Source organism: Rhinatrema bivittatum, chromosome 8 (genome assembly GCF_901001135.1).
Source record: "Rhinatrema bivittatum chromosome 8, aRhiBiv1.1, whole genome shotgun sequence".
Lineage (NCBI taxonomy): Eukaryota > Metazoa > Chordata > Amphibia > Gymnophiona > Rhinatrematidae > Rhinatrema > Rhinatrema bivittatum.
The window spans coordinates 126,019,111-126,043,400 of NC_042622.1; the positions used below are offsets into that span (position 1 = coordinate 126,019,111).

General features: G+C 43.6%; 1 protein-coding gene across 3 annotated transcripts in view; it reads left to right on the forward strand.

Moving 5' to 3' along the window:
- Positions 1-24,290, forward strand: part of ASTN2 (astrotactin 2) — a 1,130,819-nt gene that overhangs the window by 695,795 nt on the left and 410,734 nt on the right. For all 3 annotated transcript variants that reach the window (XM_029612108.1, XM_029612110.1, XM_029612109.1), the window contains one exon: positions 15,323-15,471. In XM_029612108.1, coding sequence (XP_029467968.1) covers positions 15,323-15,471 — 149 coding nt within the window. The remainder of the gene's footprint in view (positions 1-15,322; positions 15,472-24,290) is intronic.

Below are 24,290 nucleotides of genomic sequence, written 5' to 3' on the forward strand. Positions count from 1 at the left end.
TCCATTGCTCCTACCATGTGACAGGGGCCGACTAATGGCACTGGTAGCCCCTGTGACATAGTAAGGTCAAAGGCTATCGGCGCAATTTTGAATATCGTCAGCCGACGGTGTGAGTGCAGGAGATGGCTCCTGGACCCCCTGCTGGACCACCAGGGAGTTTTGGGGGGGTCAGGAGGGTTGGGAATTTGTTTAAATTCGCTCCTTTAGACGGCCAAATAATTTGGTGAAGATTCATTGTATTCGTGGGGAATTGCGATACGTTTCGCTTCCCCACGAATACAACAAATATGGCCCTATACGTTGCGGATTACCAATATGTTGGAAACGAATGCACACCCCTAATCAGCCCCTTAGTGTCTGCCTTCAGTATACTGGAACAACTGAGCTCTATATTCTTTTATTAAGTTTTTATTAAGTTTTATTTTAAGTTTTTATTAACTGTGCTCTATATTCTTTTATTAAGTTTTTTATTAAGTTTTTATTAAGTTTTTTTACCCCAGTTGTATGTGAACCGATGTGATATTCATTTGAATGTCAGTATATAAAAGTTATAAAGAAATAAAGAAATAAATTTTACAGTGCCCACAGATAGCTTGCCTACAGTGTCTGAAGTCTTTCTTGAGTTGTAAGACACCATAATTTCTGAAAACATTGGGCCTTATCCAGACAATAACTTTTTCCCGTTCTGTGCCTATGGCAATATTTTTATTGACCAAGACCCATTATCTTGGGTCACACTGTTACAATCTACAGCAGTGTTGTTTTCAGTTTCGCAGGCTGTGGCAGTGCTGACCTTAGTCACAGTGTCATAAGCTTTGGCACACTGCATTTATTCTTATCATTTCAGCCCTAGTTTGTTTTCTTTTATCATTATCCTGTTTAGCATAATTCATAATACAGACTTTTGGAATGTGAGCAGGTTTAATGCATTGAAAAGAAATATAGCTGGACATTTAGACAGATTATAGGATAAGGTTGCTCAGTAGATTCAGATCATACACACACTTTAGGCTACTCTGCAGGGTACATACATATACTCTCAAGCACACCCAAACTACATGCACTAGTCATTAGGAAGGGCTTTTGTCTGTCAGAGTCTGAACTTATGGTGTTCAGAGTTATTTAATTTAGATACACATAAAAAAGTGCACTCAAAATGTACCTTCGCACTCACAGCCTCCAAGCCATAATCATGCATAATAGACAAAACTTAAATATCCACCCATTAAAATTTATAACTAATGATTTTCATTGCTTACTCATGGGGGAGGGAGTTTCCATATTAACTATTGGCATCACAATTTGTGAGTTATATAAACACCTCTTCTGAATCATTAGCAAAAACGTTACAGGTGTGAGATACTGAAGGAGACTTTTGGGAGCCTGTTAAATTCCTTGTACAATTTTTTCAAAAAAGTATAGTAAGGAAGCTTTTGGGAAAACAAGAGATCATTCTTGCATCCTTATGATTATTTTCAGGAAAGAGCCCCTAGATAAGAGAACATAAGAAGTTGCCATACTAGATCAGACCAAGGGTCCATCAAGCCCAGCATCCGGTTTCCAACAATGGCCAATCCGGCGCCATCTTGGGCTCCTACCATGTGACAGGGGCTGACCAATGGCATCGGTAGCCCCTGAGACATAGTAAGGGCAAAGGCTATCGGTGCCATTTTGATTACTGACAGCCGACGGCCTGAGTGCAGGAGATCGCTCCCAGACCCCCAGGGGTTTTTGCCAAGTTTTGGGGGACCCTCCTGACCCCCACAAGACTTGCCAAACGTCTAGCGGGGGTCCAAGGGTGACCTCCTGTACTTGGACCGTCGGCTGCCAGTATTCAAAATGGCGCCGATAGCCTTTGCCCTCACTATGTCACAGGGGCCGACGTTCGGCTGGGCTTGATGGACCCTTGGTCTGAACCAGCATGGCAATTTCTTATGTTCTTATGTTCATTTTTTTGAAGGGATTAATAAACATGTGGATAAAAGTAAACCGGTAGATATAGTGCATTTGGATTTTCAGAAGGCGTTTGACAAAGTCCCTCATGAGAGGCTTCTAAGAAAAAGTCATGGGATAGGAGGCAATGTCTTTTTGTGGATTACAAACTGGTTAAAAGACAAAAAACAGACGGTCGGCCCCTGTAACATAGTGAGGGCAAAGGCTATCGGTGCCATTTTGAATACTGGCAACCGGCGGTCCGAGTGCAGGAGGTTGCTCCCGGACCCCCTCTGGACTTTTGGCAAGTCTTGTGGGGGTCAGTAAGGTCCCCCAAGACTTGCCAAAAACCCCTGGTGGTCCATCGGGGGTCTGGGAATGATCTCCTGCACTCAGGCTTTTGGCTGCCAGTAATCAAAATGGCGCCAATAACCTTTGCCCTTACTATGTTACAGGGACTACCGGTGCCATTGGTCAGCCCCTGTCACATGGTAGGAGCACAAGATGGCGCCGGCCATCCATTGCTCCTACCATGTGACAGGGGCTGACCAATGTAGCCCCTGTGACATAGTAGGTCAAAGGCTATCAGCGCCATTTGAAACCGGCAGCCGAGGGTGTGAGTGGCAGGAGATGGCTCCCGGACCCCTCGCTGGACCACCAGGGAGTTTTTGGTAAGTCTTGGGGGGGTCAGGAGGGCAGGGGGTTTGTTTAAATTGGCTCATTTAGATAGCCAAATAATTCGGCGAAGATTTGTTGTATTCGTGGGGAATCGTGATACATTTCGCTTCCCCACGAATACAACGAATATATCCCTATATGTTGAAGATTGCCAATTCGTAGGGAACGAATGCACACCCCTACAACATACTGAGCTGACAATTTCAATGTATTATCCACTATGATGCCTAGATATTTTTCCTGGGTGGTAGCTCCTAGAAGGGAACCTAACATTGTGTAACTACAGCATGGGTTATTTTTCCCTATATGCATCACTTTGCACTGGTCAACATTAAATTTCATCTGCCATTTAGATGCCCAGTCTTCCAGTATCGCAAGGTTCTCCTGCAATTTATCACAATCCACTTGTGATTTATCTACTCTGAATAATTTTGTATCATCTGCAAATCTGATTTCATTACTCGTCATATTCCTTTCCATATCATTTATAAATATTTTGAAAGCACCAGTTCAAGTTCAGATCACTGAGGCACTCCACTGTTTACCCTTTCCACTGAGAAAATTGACCATTTAATCCTATTCTCTGTTTTTTGTCTTTTAACCAGTTTGTAATCCACAAAAAGACATTGCCTCCTATCCCATGACTTTTTAGTTTTCATGAGGGACTTTGTCAAAAGCCTTCTGAAAATCCAAATGCACTATATCTACCGGTTTACTTTTATCCACATGTTTATTAATCCCTTCAAAAAAATGAACATAAGAACATAAGAAATTGCCATGCTGGTTCAGACCAAGGGTCCATGAAGCCCAGCATCCCGTTTCCAACAGAGGCCAAACCAGGCCACAAAAACCTGGCAATTACTAGGGATGTGCAGAGCAAAATTTTATGTTCATATTTTTTATGTCCGAAAGGGGGTCCCACTTGCGGCCAATATGGACATAAAAAAAATCCCAATGAGTTGGGTATATGTACATATGTGCAAAAAAAAAATTTAAACCCCCTCACCCTCCTTAATCCCCCCCCCAGACTTACCACAACTCCCTGGTGATCGAGCGAGGAGTGAGGACGTCATTTCTGCAATCCTTGGCGAGAAGCATGTGACGTCGGTGGCACGTCGAGTGACGCGGCGTCACGTGATTCCCGGCGAGTTCGCGCCGGACGGCTCGTTCGGCCCAAAAAGAACTTTTGGCCAGCTTGGGGGGGCCTCCTGACCCCCTCAAGCTGGCCCCCTCAAGCTGGCCTCCTCAAGCTGGCCCCCTCAAGCTGGCCTCCTGACCCCCCCAAGCTGGCCAAAAGTTCTTTTTGGGCTGAACGAGCCGTCCGGCGCGAACGAGCCGGGAATCACGTGATGCCGGCGTCACTCGACGTGCCGCCGACGTCACATGCTTCTCGCCAAGGATTGCAGAAAATGGCGTCCTCACTCCTCGCTCCATCACCAGGGAGTTGTGGTAAGTCGGGGGGGGGGGGGGGATTAAGGAGGGTGAGGGGGTTTATATTTTTATTTTGGCTCAACAATCGCGATTTCCCACATATCGAACATATCTATGTTCGATATGTGGGAAATCCGATCGTTTATGTCGAATCAATTTTTTAAGTAAAAAAAAAATATGAGTTGCGTTTTACTAATGCGGTCAATCCGAATGCAACACCCCTAGCAATTACCCAAACACTAAGAAGATCCCATGCTACTGATGTAATTAATAGCAGTGGCTATTCCCTAAGGGCGGATTTTCAGAGCCCTGCTCGCGTAAATCCGCCCAAACAACCGGGCGGATTTACGCGAGCAGGGCCCTGCGCGCCGGGAAGCCTATTTTACATAGGGCTACCGGCGCGCGCAGAGCCCCGGGACTCGCGTAAGTCCGGGTTTTCGGAGGGGGGCGTGTCGGGGGGCGGGCCCGAACCGCGCGGCGTTTTCGGGGCGTGTCGGGAGCGTTCCGGGGGCGGGCCCGGGGGCATGGCTACGGCCCGGGGCGGCCCGGGGGCGTGGCTGCGCCCTCCGGACCCGCCCCCAGGTCGCGTCCCGGCGCGCAGGAGGCCCACTGACGCGCGGGGATTTACGCCTCCCTCTGGGAGGCGTAAATCCCCCGACAAAGGTAAGGGGGGGGGTTTAGACAGGGCCGGGCGGGTGGGTTAGGTAGGGGAAGGGAGGGGAAGGTGAGGGGAGGGCAAAGGAAAGTTCCCTCCGAGGCCGCTCCGATTTCGGAGCGGCCTTGGAGGGAACGGGGGTAGGCTGCGCGGCTCGGCGCGCGCCGGCTATACGAAATCGATAGCCTTGCGCGCGCCGATCCAGGATTTTAGCGGATACGCGCGGCTCCGCGCGTATCTACTAAAATCCAGCGTACTTTTGTTTGCGCCTGGAGCGCAAACAAAAGTAGGCTATTCGCGCTCGTTTTAAAATCCGCCCCTAAGTAAACTTGATTAATAGCCGTTAATGGACTTATCCTCCAAGAACTTATCCAAACCTTTTTTGAACCCAGCTACACTAACTGCACTAACCACATCCTCTGGCAACAAATTCCAGAGCTTTATTGTGCGTTGAGTGACAAAGAATTTTCTCCGGTTAGTCTTAAATGTGCTACTTGCTAACTTCATGGAATGCCCCCTAGTCCTTCTATTATTCGAAAGTGTAAATAACCGAGTCACATCTACTTGTTCAAGACCTCTCATGATCTTAAAGACCTCTATCATATCCCCCCTCAGCCGTCTCTTCTCCAAGCTGAATAGCCCTACCCTCTTCAGCTTTTCCTCATAGTGGAGCTGTTCCATCCCCTTTATCATTTTGGTTGCCCTTCTCTGTACCTTCTCCATCGCAACTATATCTTTTTTGAGATGCGGCGACCAGAGTTGTACATAGTATTCAAGGTGCGGTCTTACCATGGAGCGATATAGAGGCATTATGACATTTTCCGTTTTATTAACCATTCCCTTCTTAATAATTCCTAACATTCTGTTTGCTTTTTTGACTGCTGCAGCACACTGAGCTGACGATTTTAAAGTATTATCCACTATGATGCCTAGATCTTTTTCCTGGGTGGTAGCTCCTAATATGGAACCTAACATCGTGTAACTACAGCAAGGGTTATTTTTCCCTATATGCAACACCTTGCACTTGTCCACATTAAATTTCATCCGCAATTTGGATGCCCAATCTTCTAGACTTGCAAGGTCCTCCTGTAATGTTATCATAGTCCGCTTCTGATTTAACTACTCTGAATAATTTTGTATCATCCACAAATTTGATAACTTCACTCGTCGTATTCCTTTCCAGATCATTTATATATATATATTGAAAAGCACCGGTCCAAGTACAGATCCCTGAGGCACTCCACTGTTTACACTTTTCCACTGAGAAAATTGACCATTTAGTCCTACTCTCTGTTTCCTGTCTTTTAACCAGTTTGTAATCCATGAAAGGACATCGCCTCCTAACCCATGACTTTTTAGTTTTCTTAGAAGCCTCTCATGAGGGACTTTGTCAAACGTATTCTGAAAAATCCAAATACACTACATCTACCGGTTCACCTTTATCCACATGTTTATTAACCCCTTCAAAAAAATGAAGCAGATTTGTTAGGCAAGACTTCCCTGGATAAATCCATGTTGAATGTGTTCCATTAAATCATGTCTTTCTATATGCTCTACGATTTTGATCTGAGAATAGTTTCCACTATTTTTCCCGGCACTGAAGTCAGGCTCACTGGTCTATAGTTACCCAGATGACCCCTGGAGCCTTTTTTAAATATTGATGTTACATTTGCCACCCTCCAGTCTTCAGGTACAATGGATGATTTTAAAGATAGGTTACAAATTTTAACTAATAGATCAGAAATTTAATTTTTTTAGTTCCTTCAGTACTTTAGGATGCATACTATCTGGTCCAGGTGATTTGCTACTCTTTAGTTTGTCAATCTGGCCTACTACATCTTCCAGGTTCACAGTGAATTTCGTTCAGTTCGTCTGACTCATCACCCCTGAAATTCATCTCCGGAATTGGTATCTCCCCAACATCCTCATTAGTAAACACTGAAGTAAATAATTCATTTCGTCTTTCTGCAATGGCCTTATCTTCTCTAAGGAGCCCCTTTAACCCCTCGGTCATCTAATGGTCCAACCAACTCCCTCATAGGTTTCTGCTTCAGATATATTTCAAAAAGTTTTTATTATGAGTTTTTGCCTCTATGGCCAACTTCATTTCAAATTCTCTCTTCGCCTGTCTTATCAATGTTTTACACTTAACTTGACAATGCTTATGTTTTATCCTATTTTCTTCAGATGGATCCTTCTTCCAATTTTTGAAGGATGTTTTTTTTTTGCTAAAATAGCCTCTTTCACCTCAACCTTTTAACCATGACGGTAATCGTTTTGCCTTCTTTCCACCTTTCTTAATGTGTGGAATACATATGGACTGCACCTCTAGGATTGTATTTTTAAACAATGTCCAAGCCTGTTGAACACTTTTAACCTTTGCAGCTGCACCTTTCAGTTTTTTTTCAATTTTCTTCATTTTATCAAGTTTCCCTTTCGAAAGTTTAGTGTTAGGGCTGCAGATTTACTTATTGTCCCCCTTCCAGTTATTAGTTGAAATTTGATCATGTTATGATAACTGTTGCCAAGTTGTCCCACCACCATTACCTCTCTCACCAAATCATGCATTCCACTAAGAATTAAATAAAAAATAGCTCCCTCTCTTGTTGGTTCCTGAACCAATTGCTTCATTAAGCAATTATTTATTACATCCAGGAACTTTATGTCTCTAGGAAGTCCTGATGTTACATTTACCCAGTCAATATTGGGGTAATTGAATTCTCACACAATACGTTGTAAGCAGAGTTTTTATCTTCTATGTGCAATATTTCATTGAGTATAATTTATATATGTATATATGGTACCATCATAACACCCATGGTATATAGGCTAATTGGCCTGTGTTCCAACCGCTATGGGTCATATTTAATCATCAGTCCAAGTCTTTCAAAAATCCTATTTTATTAGTGGATATATTTTTTTTATATTTTTATAACTTTCTGTAAAATTAATGTGGAACGGTTCTTCCCTTATTGACTGATGGCGCTACCGCGCTTCGGAGGTCCAGTCCTTGTTGACTGATGGTGCTACCGTGCTTCAAAGATCCAGTTGTTGACAGAGATTCAGTCCGACGTACGTTTCGCTAAGCTGCTTCAGGGACTGTAAATCAACGTGGTTATCCCAAACCATCCACTGAGAAGTTTGGTTAATCGTCTCCACAATATTGTTGTTCTTTATAAGTTTTATTCTAAGAAAGGTAAATTCAGGCATGTTATCACAAACACTGTTGAGAATTTCTTTATCGCACATATTACTAAAAAGGGGAAAATGCACATCCCTAGGGTGTAGTTTGAAAAGCGCAACTCACCAAACGGCGCCTTTTCCTCTTGTCGGCATCTGTACAGACCTACCGCGAGATCAGTACTGATTATATGTGATTTACTATCCTGCACCTGTATGTCTGGACCGATGATTAAATATGACCCGTAGCAGTTGGAACACAGGCCAATTAGCCTATATACCGTGGGTGTTATGATGGTCCCATATATACATATATAAATTATACTCAATGAAATATTGCACGTAGAAGATAAAAACTCTGCTTACAACGTATTGTGTGAGATATAGTGTTGCTTGTTATACATTTGTATTAACTGTTAGTATCATTGTGGTAATTGAAATCTCCCTTTATTATTGCACTGCCAAATTAGTTTGCTTCCCTGATTTCTCTTAGCATTTCATCATCTGTCTGACCATTTTGTCCAGGTGGATGGTAGTATACTCCTATCACTGTGCTCTTACCCAACACACATGGGATTTCTACCCATATAGATTCTACTGAGCATTTAGTCTCTTGTATGATCTTTATCCTGTTGGACTCTATACCCTCCTGGACATAAAGGGGTAGATTTTCAAACCGCGCGATTTGGCGTACTTTTGCTGGCGCATCAGGCGCAAGCAAAAGTACGCGGGATTTTAGTAGATACGCACGTAGCCGCTAAAATCCTGGATCGTCGCGTGCAAGACTATCAATTCCGTATAGCCGGCGTGCGCCAAGCCGCGCAGCCTACCCCCATCCCTCCGAGGCCGCTCCGAAATCGGAGCGGCCTCGGAGGGAACTTTCTTTTGCCCTCCCCTCACCTTCCCCTCCCTTCCCCTACCTAACCCACCCAGCCGGCCCTGTCTAAACCCCCCCCTTACCTTTGTCTGGGGATTTACGCCTCCCGGAGGGAGATGTAAATCCCCGCGCGCCAGCGGGCCGCTAGCACGCCGGGACGCGACCTGGGGGCGGGTCCGGAGGGCGCGGCCACGCCCCCGGACCGCCCCGGGCCGTAGCCACGCCCCCGGGCCCGCCCCCGGAATGCTCCCGACACGCCCCGAAAACGCCGCGCGGTTCGGGCCCGCCCCGACACGCCCCCAACACGCCCCCCCTCAGAAAACCCCGGGACTTACGCGAGTCCCGGGGCTCTGCGCGCGCCGGTAGGCCTATGTAAAATAGGCTCACCGGCGCGCAGGGCCCTGCTCGCCTAAATCCACCCGGATTTGGGCGGATTTAGGCGCGCAGGACCCTGCTCGCCTAAATCCGCCCGGATTTGGGCGGATTTAGGCGAGCAGGGCTCTTAAAATCCGCCTCAAAGTGCCACACCCCCACCAAGTTGATCCTCCCTATCATTGCGATATAATTTGTATCCTGATATAGCTTTGTCCCGTTGCCTCACAGATTTGTGAGGCAAGACTTCCCTTGGGTAAATCCATTCTGTGTTACATTAAACCATGTCTTTCTATATGTTCTGTGATTTTAATCTTTAGAATAGTTTCGACTATTTTTCCTGCCGCTGAAGTTAGGCTCACTGATCTATAGTTTCCCGATTCATCCCTAGAGCCCTTTTTAAATATTGGGGTTACATTGGCCACCCTCCAGTCATCAGGTACAATGGTTGATTTTAATGATAGGCTACAAATTTTAACTATTAGATCTGAAATTTCATTTTTTAGTTCCTTCAGAACTGGGGTGGGGGGGGGGGGGGCATACCATCCAGTCCAGGTGATTTGCTATTCTTTAGTTTGTCAATCTGGACTATTATATCTTCCACGTTCCTGTCTCGTCTTGGTGTTCCTGGTACCTGACTTCAGATTGGCTAGCAGTGATTCCTGGTGTGTGACTTCGGACTGGCTAGCGGTGATTCCTGGTGTGTGACTTCGGACTGGCAAGCGGTGACTCCTGGTGTGTGACTTCGGACTGGCAAGCGGCGATCCCTTGGCGTGTGACCTTGGACTGGTAAGCGACGACCCTCTGGCACTTGACCTTGGACTTCTTCTGGACCACCGTCTCCAAGGGCCCACCTAAGTCCCAGCGGCCTGGGTCCCTACGGGCTCCTCCCAGAGGGACCGCGGGCTTCCAGGGCTGAAGCTCCAGTTAGCCCTTGCTCCGAACTCTCCACTCCTTGACCTCTCAAAGGTCCACCTAAGTCCCAGCGGTCTGGGTCCCTATGGGCTTCTCCTGGGCGGACCGCGGGCTTCCAGTGGCGAAGACACAGTTCCTCTCCTCTACGTCACGACTCTTCGTCTGCCTCCACAGTCGCCTCAGTCTCCAGTCTGAGGGTCAGCTAGTCACTTCTTCTGTTCTGCCTTGCCACCTGACGGGAGAACCTACGGATCCACTTCCTAAGGTATACCATCCTCCCGTCGGTCCAAGGGTTGACAAGCCTGAGCATAACACTTATCTTCCCTAACAGCCCCTTTAACCCCTCTGTCATCTTATGGTCCAACCAACTCCCTCGCAGGTTTCCTGCTTTGGATATATTTTAAAAAGTTTTTATTATGAGTTTTTGCCTCTAAGGCCAATTTCATTTCAAATTCTTTCTTAGCCTGTAATGTTTTACACTAACGTGGCAATGTTTATGCTTTTTTCCTATTTTCTTCAGATGGATCCTTCCAATTTTGAAGAACTTTTTTTTGGCTAAATTAGCCTCTTCCACCTCACCTTTTAACCATGCCAGTAATGATTTTGCCCTTCCTTCCATGGAATATATCTGGATTGTGCTTCTAAGATAGTATTTTTAAACAATGTCCATGCCTGGTGTACACTTTTAACCTTTGCAGTTGCACCGTTCAGTTTTTTCTATTTTCCTCGTTTATCAAAATTTCCCATTTGAAAATTTAGTGTTAGAGCTGTAGTTTTACATATTGTCCCCGATTCCAATCAGTTCAAATTTGATCATGTTATGATCACTATTGCCAAGTGGCTCCACTACTGTTACCTCTCTCACCAAATCCTGTGTTCCACTAAGAATTAAATTTAAAATAGCTCCCTCTCTTGTCAGTTCCTAAACCAACTGCTCCATGAAGCAGTCGTTTATTCCATCCAGGAGCTTTATGTCTCTAGCATGTCCTGATGTTATATTTACCCAGTCAATATTGGGGTAATTGAAATCTCCCATTATTACTACACTGCCAAATTGGCTATCTTCCCTGATTTCTCTTAGTATTTCATCTTCTGCCTCCTCATTTTGGCAGGTGGATGGAAGTATACCCCTATCACTATACTATTACCCAACACACATGGGATTTCTACCCATATAGATTCTACTGTACATTTAGTCCCTTGTATGATCTTTATGCTGTTGGACTCTATGCTCTTCCGGATATAAAGCACCATACCCCCACCAAGTTCATCCTTCCTATCATTGTGATATAATTTATACCCTGATATAGCACTATCCCATTGGTTATCTCCTTTCAGCAGGGCTCTGAGATGCCAGTTATGTCTATCTCATCATTCACTACTATACACTAACAGTCCCATCTTACTTCTTAGACTTCAGGCATAGGGTATACAGACATTTCAAAGTGTGTTTTTTGTTTGTATTAACAACCTGCTTTTCAGCTTGATAGGGATAATTTGGAACCTTTAGCTCAAGTGATTGTTTACTTATAGGCACATGGATTACTTTTGCTTTTATTGGAACCTTTCTATTGGGATGCCCTAACTCTCCTGTTTCATTAGTAACCTTCGAAGATACCTTCCTCTGAACCATGCATTACTGAGTGATTGTTGGCTGTCCCCCCTGGTTCTAGTTTAAAAGCTGCTCTATCTCCTTTTTAAAAGTTAGTGCCAGCAGCCTGGTTCCACTCTGGTTAAGGTAGAGCCGTCTTTTTGGAAAGTCTCCCCCCTTCCCCAAAAGGTTGTCTAGTTCCTTACAAAACTGAATCCCTCTTCTGTGCACCATTGTCTCATCCACGCATTGAGATTCCCGAGCTCTTCCTACCTCTGGGGACCTGCACGTGGAACAGGGAGCATTTCAGGGAATGCTACCCTAGAGGTTCTGGATTTCAGCTTTCTACATAAAATCCTAAATTTGTCTAATAGAACCTCCTTCCTATGTTTTCCTGTGTCTTTGTTTCCCAGCTCCTACCCAGCAGTGTCTAAAATCCTATATAGGTGAAACATGAGGTCTGCACCTTCGCACCATGCAGGCACAATACCAGGCAGTTCTCACATCCACCAGTCACCCAGCTATCTACATTTATATTAATCGAATCACCAACTATGATGGCCGACCTAACCCTTCCCTCCTGGGCAGTAGCCCTGGGAGACTCGTCCACGGTGCAAGTGTTATGTTTAAGTGGTGTTTGGGTGGATCCTTGGGTACTGTGACAGATGACCATGCCCACAAGGAGGAGCCCTGTGAGGAACCACAGTACTGGGTAGACTCAGAACGCACAGACACAGTTAGTTGTTTATTATACAGCATGAAGAGTACCACCAGAGGTGACAGTAGTGAGGCAGTCTGGTAGTAGCAGTCTCAGGGACCTCGGCAGAGGGAGCCCTTCTCACCCCGTTGGTATAGGGAGGTTCCGAAGCAGGTTTCCCAGCAAGGTAGTACTGTGGATGAGATAGACTGAGAATTAGAGTACTCACTAGGTGTTTTCTATAGGTATGCGATTCCACCACGTTGAAGAAGAAAGTGCAGGCACCGAGGCAGGGAGAGCAGGCCCTCGAGGAGCGAGTACCTGTTCCCTGTAAGGCACCTGAAATAAAGTGGAGGGCCCCCGAGGAGTGGGTACCCAGGTTAGCAGTTACTCCGAAGGGCAGAGAGAGAGCTTCCAGCGGCAGCACAGAAGCAGCAGAGTAGCATAGACAGGAACGGATTCAAGTCCTTGCTAACTCAATGAGCTAGCAAATTAGAATGGGTTATATACCCGGATGGCGTGACGTCAGCAAAGGGGAATGCCCCTGAGGTTTGCGCCAATGTTGGAATAAAGACATGGGTGGCAAGCGCACGCACACCCTGGTAGGTACCTGGGAGAACCATGGCGGGAGGCTGCACCATAGTCGTTCCGGGGATGCTGGAGAGGTCAGCTTGTAGACGCGGCAGTAGCCATCTTTCCTGTAAGCGGGAGGAGCCATGAACAAGGTGAGGCAAATGGGGCGAAGCCGTCTAGCACCGACGGACGATACAGCAAGAGGTCAGTGCATCACCTGGAGAGCAGGTCCTTGCTACACATTCATTTCCTGCTACACCAGGGTGATACTTTCCAAATGGGAGACCTTTCTGATCCAAGGCAGCACCAGGGCTTCCAGATTGGATTTGGGACTTGGCTACTCTGTCCCTGTCTCATCAATTTGCCTCTCCGTCTGCCTCAGCTCCTTCAGGTCTGCCACTCTAGCCTCTAGAGATTGGTCTCATTCTCTAGGAGCCAGGAACTCTTTACACCGGGTGCACACATACAAACTCTCACCGGTGGGTAAAAAATCATACATGTGACACTCGATGCAAAAGACTGGAAATCCCCCCTCTTGCTGCTGGTCTGTTACCTTCATCTTAATTTTGTTGAGTTCCTAGTTAAGTTTAGGTTGCTATGAGAGTTGGATGTGTACAATTACAGTACTTTTAATTTATAGATATATTCACTAATTAATCTGGTAGTGACCTACAAGGGGATGATTCAATAAGAGCTGGTGCAATAGTATGATTTAGATAAGAGCCTGATTGATTTTTATTGAGAAGGTGTCTCTTGCCTATAAATCAAGGGATGAGCTAGGGGTGGGTGGAAGGGAATACAGACACTAGAATTAACTTCCTCTAAGCTTGTTTATTTTCTCATACGCACACAAATTCTAAAGAATATACCCCACTATATTACCTCTCTCCAAACTTTTTTAAGTTGTAAGATTTCCCAAAGCTATACACACCAGTCCTTTTCAACCACCAGCAAGTTGATCTTCTCTCACTGGATTGAGAGCTTCCAGTCCTCTTCTACTGCAAAGGATAGATCGCTCGCTGTTGCCTCTGGAGTCCTCTCCTGGGGGATACTGGAAACAGTATGCAGATGAGCCTTCTGGTCCTCTTCTACTGCAAAGAGATTGGCTGTGCATCACTGCCTGCTTACTACACTTATGGAGGCAATTTCTACTAAGTTATCTCAATGCAAAATACATGGGTACTTTTGTATCCATGTAATTGTAACAGGTCGAAAATTAGCTACAAGGTACATAAGTATAAAAGTACTTGCAAATCTAGCACCTTCTATATCTGCGGATGGACTATACTCTGTAAAATATGAGCATACATTTACACGTGTATTTTCCCTCCCCTGACCCAGCTGAAAACATTTGTACATTCTGATGAGCTTTGGAGTAGCCACATTGAATCTTTAAGAAATAAAGAAGACTGGACTGGACTGTGTACTTTCCTGCATCTCCCATCTCTAGTGTGGCCCTCCCCTGACCCAACCATGCTAGCTGGAATGCTCATTTTTATAGCAACTGAATATAGCCTTTGTGTGCAGTTTTTACCCACAGGATCTAGCCAGCTAACTCTTTTAGATCCTTTTAAAAATTGCCCTTCATGTGTGGTTCCCACATATGGTTGATATGACTGGGTATTAGGGTTATGGCAGGAGACGACTCCCAAGATCCAAAAGTGTCTGGTAATGGGATGATGATAATGCATGAGCTGCTGCTGCTACAGTTCTGAAATGTCCCATCTATAGATAGTACATGAAACACATAGATTAAAAAATAATTTTATTTTCCTATCAGCTTCGTTATGTTATATATTATTATATTTTCAAAGAGTTATGTGGGGGCACTTGCATAAAATCAGTATCTGTGTGTGCAAGTAGCATGAACATTTATATATGCTATTTTGTAAACATTGCAAGTACGCATGTATTTGTGGTGTCCTGCATAAATGTTAACATGAAATAAAGTAGTGTTTTATGAGTGTTCCTGGGCAGGGTTCAGAAATACACACATAAGTTGGTATTTTATAAGCTGTATATGTGCATACATTACCACATTTTTCCGTATTTTTTACACCTCACTATTGTCTTTTGGCAGCAGTTTTTGGGTGGGAAATTTGGGTTAAATGGTTGGGGATCAGGATATAGTGATGGAGGGTCTAGGAGAACTGGTGGAGGTGTCACTGTGGCTCCCCCCACACAGTTTATAAAATACTACCATAAATCTCCATGGGCCCACTTATGTATGCACCAGTGAAGATTATTGAAAATTGGGCTCTATTAAATTATAATTTTATACCAGCATCCTCCAACACGAGTGTTTTTCTCATTCACCTAGATTTTTTTGCATCCTGGTTCAGCTTTCTGTCGTCACTCTCTTCTCTCCTACCACACAATGCACTGCTGCCAAGTTTCATATATTCTTTCTCCTCTGTCCAGGCTGAGACTGTCCCCCAGTATAGAGCCCTCCAGCACCGTGATTGCTCTGGAATGGCTGGATGTGCAACCTGTGATTGGGACAAAGGTTTCTGACTACATTCTTCATCACAAGAAAGTAGACGAATATACGGATACTGACCTGTACACAGGTAGGCGAGGCAGATGGAAAGTGATGTGATGAAAAGAAGCCTTTAAACTGACAGGGCTGTCCTTTGTGGGTGGGGGACAAATAGGGGCAAGTGTCTTGGACCCGTGTTTTTTGGGGCCCCATACCACTATGTCTGTCCTATCTCCAACACTATAATTTCAGTATACTAGGGTTTTGCAGTTGATTCACCCTGGGGCCACATATCCTCCTAAGGTCTTCCCTGCTTCTTAGTGTTATACACTTCTGTAGCGCAGAGCTTGTAGTTATGTATGCTGCATGTTGGTCACTTGCATTGTATGCATTTGGTTTTCCTCAGGAAGTCATCTAATTTCAAACTGGATAGCACTGTAAAAAAAATAAACAATTTACATTGTTTACAATGTCTCTCTTTTGGGTGTTCTAGATGAATTTATATTAAAAAAGAAAACTGGTGCTAAGGTTTTCATTTGATCTAGGAAATGCTGTTCTTCTTCTTTCCTTGAGCCCTAGGGACCCTGTGTATTTTGTAACATGTGCATATACTTTTGGAAAATATGTATATTAGAGAATTAGAGCACAACTCTAATACATAGGTTTAGTTTTCAGGAGAACCAAGCAATTCAAATTAACTTGTTTCATAAACCAAATCTATCTCATAAGCATTCCTTGTGGTTATCCTGCAAACCAGTTCTGTGTGGGATCTTGAGGTCGACTGATTTAAAGTATATGCTTGTATCTGAAATATGTATAACACAAATGAAATAATGTTAAAGAAATAAGAAATAACTCAAGAGATGCCTATAACATCAACACATATATATCACTCTACAATTATTTACTCACATTCTAAACAACCTCTAATTCATCAAAATGTTATAATAATGCATGGATAATGCCTGTGCTAAGAAAAAGAGGTGTGTTTATGGAAATTTAGATTACCGCACCATGGCACTTTGCATTGGTAGTATTGCAATGTGTGGTAAACTTTTTGTGCCCCATGATAATTCCTATTTGTATTTTGCATCTTGCCTGAGAAAGAGAGAGAGGGAGAGAGTCTATCTGTAAGGCCCTCATAGTAGTCAAGAATGTATTTCTCTATAGGAGGGGCATCTAATAGCTTGAGATGAGGTGTTGGTGGTGGTTTACGGTTTAGGGGCCAGTTTTCCATGCAGAGTGAGACGTGCAAACAGCACAGTATACCTCGGTGAAGATTTGACGTCATTTGGAGTGAGGAAAGTCTCACAAAGATGACATTTCTACTATGTTCTCTTACCCTAGCTTGATGGACTCTATAACAGGGTACCATCAAGCTAGGGCAAGATAATATAGTACAAAATTTCATCTTTGTGAGACTTTCCTCACTCCAAATGACGTTAAATCTTCACCGAGGTGTACTGTGCTGTTTGTACATCTCTCTCTGCATGAAAAATTGGCCCCTAAACCCTAAACCACCACCAACAGCTCACCTTGAGCTATTAGATGCCCCTCCTATAGGCATATAAATTGTTGCACCCTGTGAGGGCCTCCCCAGAGGCGCTCTCTCTCTCTCTCTCTCTCTCCACTCCACTCCACTCCCTCTTCCCTCTCCCCTCCCAAATGCAATTCAAAAAATGTATTGCGAATTGCGATATAGTTGTTTCGGGCATATCACACAGCTTAATGCCAGGAAAAAAGGTGTAGTTATTTCTGGCGTTACAACTGTGCAATAGCATGCATTATGCTATTGCACAGTGCAATATTGCCCCTCATTTTCATATAACCCGTCCAAACTCCTCCCTAATCCCGCCCCTTCCCAAAATTTGCATTTGCACCATGCGCTAGCATTGTTATCGCATGCGTTACACATCAGTATATATATATTATCACTGGTCATTCCACATAGCCGTATGATGTAATATAAAACTCGCCTTGTTTTTTATGGTTTCATTATGCAAATAAAATCTGAACACTTATCTTGTCCAAATGCTGTCTCTCCATCAGATTTCCAGATTAGATTTAGATAAGTCCAGTCTTCAGAACGGGTTTTCCAGAATCTTATAATGACATGAGTCCCAATCTGAATTTGACCTTTACACAGGTCCATGGCTTTATTTGATAATGCATTTGCAGGTAATCTATATAGGTGGTTTCTTTTCTCTTTTACACCAGCATCCAAGGAGAGTAAAATAGCATGTGCACTTTTGAAAATGTCATGCACATGCAGATGTTTCCTCCCCCTGACCTAAGGATGTGGCAGGGAACACTTCCTCGTTACCCGGCTAAATGTGCGCATGCTATGGAATACCAAGCATACTTTCAGTGGGGCCGAGGAGGGCAGTTTTCAGGCAGGGCAAGTGAGGTGCATTAATTAGTTTAGTTGCAAGATAGGTTTGAAAGTTGCCCTCTAGGTGACAGAGGTATACAATCTAGCAAGGAAAAACAGACGGAATGCAGATGAATGAATCATCATTGTTATGTACTGTCTTCAGTATGAAGGTTGCTAATTATGGTGTGCCGGTTCTCCTGTTGCTTAGCTTTCCTTTTTGTTTTGCCCATGTGATGAACGATTAACAGTACAAAAAAGAAGGCTCATAGGAGAAATAAGGCTTATTTATTTGATTAAAAAGCCATAGCTGGTTAAAACTAAAGTCATCGGGAAGCTAAAGAGTTATTGACATCACTGAATGTTTCTAAGGCATGGATGGTTCTTTTATTTACTCCTCAGAGAGAGGGTTGGTTATTTACATGGGATAGCAGGAGAGGCAGATGTGTTATTTACCCTCTGGAATAGTGTTGGAAGATGGTTAGGTTATTTACTCACTGGAGTAGTTTGGGGATGGAAAGCCCTGAAAGGGAATGATTTATTTAGCACGGTGTGTGATTATGATATCCAGATTCTTCCAGAAAGAAGATGAATTGTAGTTGCGCATATTTTTGTCAAAATTATGTCCTTATACTGTACAGTTGAAATTGTGTAGGACGCCTACCTCTTTTCCACTATTTAAGTTTTCAAGTGCAGTCTTTTCATAAGGATGGAGAACACAGGGCTTTGCAGTTAAAACAGTAGGCTGAGAACCAGAGAAACCAGGGTCCAAATCACATTTCCTCTTTGTAACCTTGGCAAGTCACTTTATCTCCTGTTGACTCAAGTGCCCACGTACAGGAGAATTTTAGAAGGAGTTACACATATAAATACTATCCTAACAATTTTCTAAAGCCATTTACCTGCATAAACGCAGGTAAAAACCTATTGACAATTCAATGGCATATATTGTATCAATTTTCAAAAGCCCACTTACATGGATAAAGTGCATTTACACATGTAAAACCCATTTTTAAATGTGTAAATGTTTTTGAAAATCAGACCCTTAGATTGTAAGCTGTTTGGGGAAGGGATTTATTGTACCAGAATTACTAATAATGCTATAAACTGCCTTAAGCATTATTTGTAAAGATGGGCAAAAAATTTCACATTATTATTAATTTATTTATTTAAATAGTCTTCCACTTGTGGATGACTGCATGACTTTTTCTGAATTGTTATTCTCTTCCTAGTCTTGCACTTCTGACTTGTCAGCGGCATTAGGGCAGTGGTTCCTAAACCTGTTCTGAGGGACCCCCAAACCAGTCGGGTTTTCAGAATATCTGCAGTCAATATGCCTGAGACAGATTTGCATGTATTGCTTAATATGCATGCAAATTCATCTTATGCATACTTATTGTGGATATCCTGAAAACCTGATTGGCTGGGGGTCCCCCAGGACAGGTTGGGACCCACTGCATTAGGAGTTCCCTGAAAGTTTCCTTTATCGCCTTCAACCCTCCCCCACCTCACCATCTCCCACCTGCATTCAGAAATACAGACAAAATAAAAGTGCTTATCCCTGCTTAGAAAGACTTCTTAAGTTAATTGAGCTCCTCTGGGAGTGAACGTGTGTGTGTGAAACAAACCACATTTTCAACACATAGTTGCAAGACAGGATCAGTTCATCAGCCAGAATGCAAGATGAAGCAATTACACTATGGTTGTTTGCTAAAACTTATGGAAATTACTCATAACTCCATGTGTGACAGCTCCATAGTTGAGTGATGCTCTTTTGTGAACAGAAGATGCTTGCAGCCTTTGTTTGTGAATATGTGTAGTTGGATGAGTCAGTGATTTATGGCATTGAAGAAGTAGGCTCTGAATTTGCAAAGATGTGTTTTACAGAGTGAGGTACAAATCAAAATGGCTATGAACATCTGGAACTGATATTCAGAGGTTTGGAAATGCTTTCTACCACACTTCAAGTAAGAGTTTATTTGTAAAGGATAGGAACTTCCACAAGAAACCTGAAACAATACTATTACTGAGAACTTTTTATTTCCAAGCTTTCCTACTGATATTCCCAGCTACTCAGGAGAAAGGTCACATTGTAGGAAGAGGGAAGTGTGGAATCGGCCCCCACACTAGGAAAACTTTCACTAATCTGTTGTGCTGAGTTCAAGCATAGTTAAGATTTTGTGTATCTTTTATCCCAATCCATCATAATTACCTTAAAGTAAATGCTGCTCCTCGCTTTAGTGAGAAGTACTAGGTACAAGGCTGATCACACAAGTTTGTCAACATTGGGAACAAGTTTACCTTCTGAGTCTGCAAGCAGTAGCAACAAGACAGGCCCATAGAGGTCCATATTCAAAGGCCATTAAGAGGGCTAATGTAACAGTTATCCATATAAATGGCTTTCCCGGCTATATTCGGCACTTATCCAGCTAAATTCTAGCCGGGTAACTAGCTACCTGGTTGGAATTTAGCCAACTAAGACAGGGGCAGGCAGGAGGCTTTGTGGTGAGGAGAAGAGTTAATTGGTTATCTTCTGTGGCTAACTCTGGTCGGACCGTTGGGCTGTCCTAAAGTTAGCCGGTTATACATAACCGGCTAACTTTAAGATAGCCAGGTATGTTCCCTGCTGATTAACTGGTTATGTATAACCGACTAACTAGCACAGCCATGCTGTGACTGAATATGGACCCACATACGGGCCGATACAGTAAAAATCACGGGAGAGCGGGCGAGCGCCCGCTCTCCTGTGCGTGCAATACAGTAATTTAATTTATTTAAATTAGGGCCGGCGTCCCTAGCGCCTCTTTTCGGACAGGAGCGGTGGCTGTCAGTGAGTTTGATAGCCGACGCTCAATTTTGCTGGCATCGGTTCTTGAGCCCGCTGACAGCCACGGGTTCAGAAACAGGATGCCAGCAAAATCGAGCGTCCGGTTTTCGAGCCGTGGGCCTATTTCAAATTTCTTTTTTCTTTTTAATTTTTTTAACTTTTGGGACCTCCGACTTAATATCGCCATGATATTAAGTCGGAGGGTGCACAGAAAAGCAGTTTTTACTGCGTTTCTGTGCACTTTCCCGATGCCAGAGAAATTAATGCCTACCTCTGGGTAGGCGCTAATTTCTTAAAGTAAAATGTGCGGCTTGGCTTACTGAATACGCGCGCACTGGAGTGCACTGTACTGTATCGGCCTGATAGTCTAGTAATACCAAAATGTATACAGGTTTCCTACACAGTAATCGCAGTCTGAAACAAGGCTATAAGGAATAAGATAAAATGATATGCTGTCATCAGAAATAAAGCTGCACTAGGCCTACCACAATGAGGAGCAGGGCAGCACACTCGGATGTGAGTGTATGAAAGAAAAATTTGGTGATCCATAAACTGGTAGTACAGAGTACTTTTAGTATGATTATCGTGTCCTAGTCTCTGAACTATAATTGGTTTTATTAAAAAAAACCATTAGGGTTATTTTGATGCTCAGGTTCAGATCAAGTTGCACATTCATATCAGTATGTTCATTGCTGATGGGTCCCTGGGAAAGAAGACTTACTAGAGGTAATTTTCAACGGAGTTACGCATGTAAATGTAACATACTATCGTAGCAATTTTAAAAAGCCATTTATGTGCATAAAGTGCACTTATACATGAATATATATTGTAGCAATTTTCAAAAGCCCACTAACACAGATAAAATGCATTTACACATGTAAAACCTAATTGTATGCATGCAAATGTTTTTGAAAATCAGGCCCATAATCTTCAACTCAAGCACAAAATTCAAACCCGAATGTAGCAAATGAAAAACAAATGAATATAAGAACATAAGAATTGGCATGCTGGGTCAGACCAAGGTTCATCAAGCTCAGCATCCTGTCTCCATCAGTGGCCAATCCAGGTCACAAGTATTTGGTAGATCCTATATAGCAAATCTAATTTCTGATACTCACATCCAGGGATAGCAATAGTTTTCTTTAGTCTACCTAGTTAGTAATGTGTTATGGACTTTTCCTCAGGGCCGGTGTTAGCTTATTTAATATCCTGTGTGAACAATTACTGTGCTGCCTTCTGACCCCGTTTCATTCAGTATTTCTCCTGGGCCCACAAAAAAAAACAAAACAAAAAAACAACCCAACTCCCTCCAGCTATACAAACTCTAAAAACTGACACTTTCCCCAGCCCCCAGGTCTTCATCCCTGCCCTGGAATTCATGACTAGTGCATGGGTATGAGATACCCTAGGCCAGTGATTCTCAACCTTTTTTTCTAACAGGACACACATGAGAGATGGTGCTCACATGAGCGACATGCTGATCACATGACCATCATGGGAGTAAATATAAACATACGCTCTGCATCCACAGGCGTTCCCCGCTTCCTAACAATGGGTGCATAGCAGAACTAAGACATTTCCCTGTACAACTCACCAAACAAAAAAAGATATTTTGATTCTGGTGTCATCTTAATAACAGTATCACAAACTCCCTCTATTACCAGGTGTATTGTAAAATAATACAAACCAACCCCACTCTGTACATGCCTAGCAAACCTGCCATACCTCAGCAGCACTAACTCCAAGAAATGAAACAGCAGGAGCCCTACCCATGAAAAGGCAGCAGTTCTCCACCAGTGCATATTGAGAAAATACAACAAACAAGGCTGATACTAATTCTTACATGCTAATAAAGTACCTCATCTCAGTCACATACACATCGAACACAGCAGACCTGCCTTCACCAACTAAGGAATAAAAGACCACAAATTACAAATGTGCAAACAAAACCTGGAATGGAAATCCCAAGACCACCTTCTGCATGCAATGCAAAATTTGAGACTAGAAACAAAAATATATTTCCTCCTCCACCAAGCAAAGTTAAAGAGAGAAGAAATGCATATTCTTAAAACTGACATAGTGTGGCCCTTGTACCCTGTCATTCCTCTCCATGCCCTCATCACCCCTCACTTCTCCCAACTACTCAATCATTCCATCACATGCTCATATCCCTGTCCAACATTCCCAACACCCCCACCCCACATTTGCTCTCTCCTGCTCAACTCTTTCTGCCCTTCCCTCTCCCCTTCCTTACCCAGAATAATTCTGACCACCTCTTTCCTAGCCCTTCCTGCTCAGCATCCCCCACTCCCCTCTCCTCCAACCCAGCAGCCCCACACCTCCATCTCTCTCTCCATTTCCATCTCTCTTCCCGGCTCAGCAACCCCCAACCCCTCCCTCCTCCATCTCTCCCTGCCCAGCAACCCCAATCTCCTTTCCCCACCCTTTCCTATTCAGCAGACTCTTGAACTCCTATCTTCCCATGCCTTCCTGCCCAGTACATTTCCCCCTCCTCCTCGCTCCCAGCCAGCAGAAAAGACTTCAGTCCAATCCAGAGTCTCCATCCCTCTATCAGCAGCAGATGAGGGCAAGAAGCATTGAGGAGAGGAAGATGAGGAGGCAGAAGCAACAGTGGATCTATAGAGCATGCCCCTCTCTTCTTCATGCTTCTGCTTTCATGTCCATGCCCCACGGGGTGAAGAATCAGCATCCTCCCTGCCAGGCCAGGCAGAGGAAGATAAAGTTGGTGTCCTGCTGGATCTGTATGAACGGGAGTTGGTGATATCGTGCTTTGATCAGGATGAAGGCGGAGGGAACAACCTCCCACTGGCCAGGCAGAGAAGAAAGCAAGAGCAGCTTCCTGTCATACCCAATAAAAGAGAAGTCAGCCAATTCCTGCCCAGACTGATGAGGAAAGATCAGTCTTCTGCTGACTCTGCAACACACCTCCCAGGACTTTGCGACACACTAATGTGTCCTGACACACCTGTTGAGAACCACTACCCTAGGTGAAGCTTATAGCCTTGCAAACGTATCCCCCAACCACCCCCGGCCCACTCCACACACACACACACACACACAGTTAAGGTATACATTTATAACAACATTTTATATGAAAATATCAAAGTACAGAATTCTAAGATAAAAATATCACTTATATTATATTCATATGCACTGCTGTGATGCCAACTATAAATCCCTGCAAAAAAAACCACTTGGAACCCATATAGTATTAGGCCTATTGAGTGTTGTGTGTGGACTTGACTTTCTGAAAGCCTTAAAACACTAAACACTTCCTATTAGGAGAATACCTCACCTCAGTCATACATGCAGAATATAAATAGACTCTCACGAAATACAGAATAGTGCAACCATAAAGTAGAAAAGCAAACATGACAAAACCTGAACTGGAAATCACAAAAAGTCAGACTCTCTTTATAGTGTAACACTAAAAAACCAGAACCATCACCATTCCTCAAACATCAAACAAAATCAAGAAATATAATAAAGATATAATCATAATAGTAAAAACATACTAATAATATTTCAAAAACAAATAAAAGATCAAATAATTAAAAACTCATATACACATTTTTTTTAATATCTCAAAAGCTAATAAAATATTTCAGAACAGCAGACACATCAAATAACACTCAAAAAATAAAACTAAAAAGGATTTTAAAAATTTATGCTCTCCCTACTTAGGAACTTT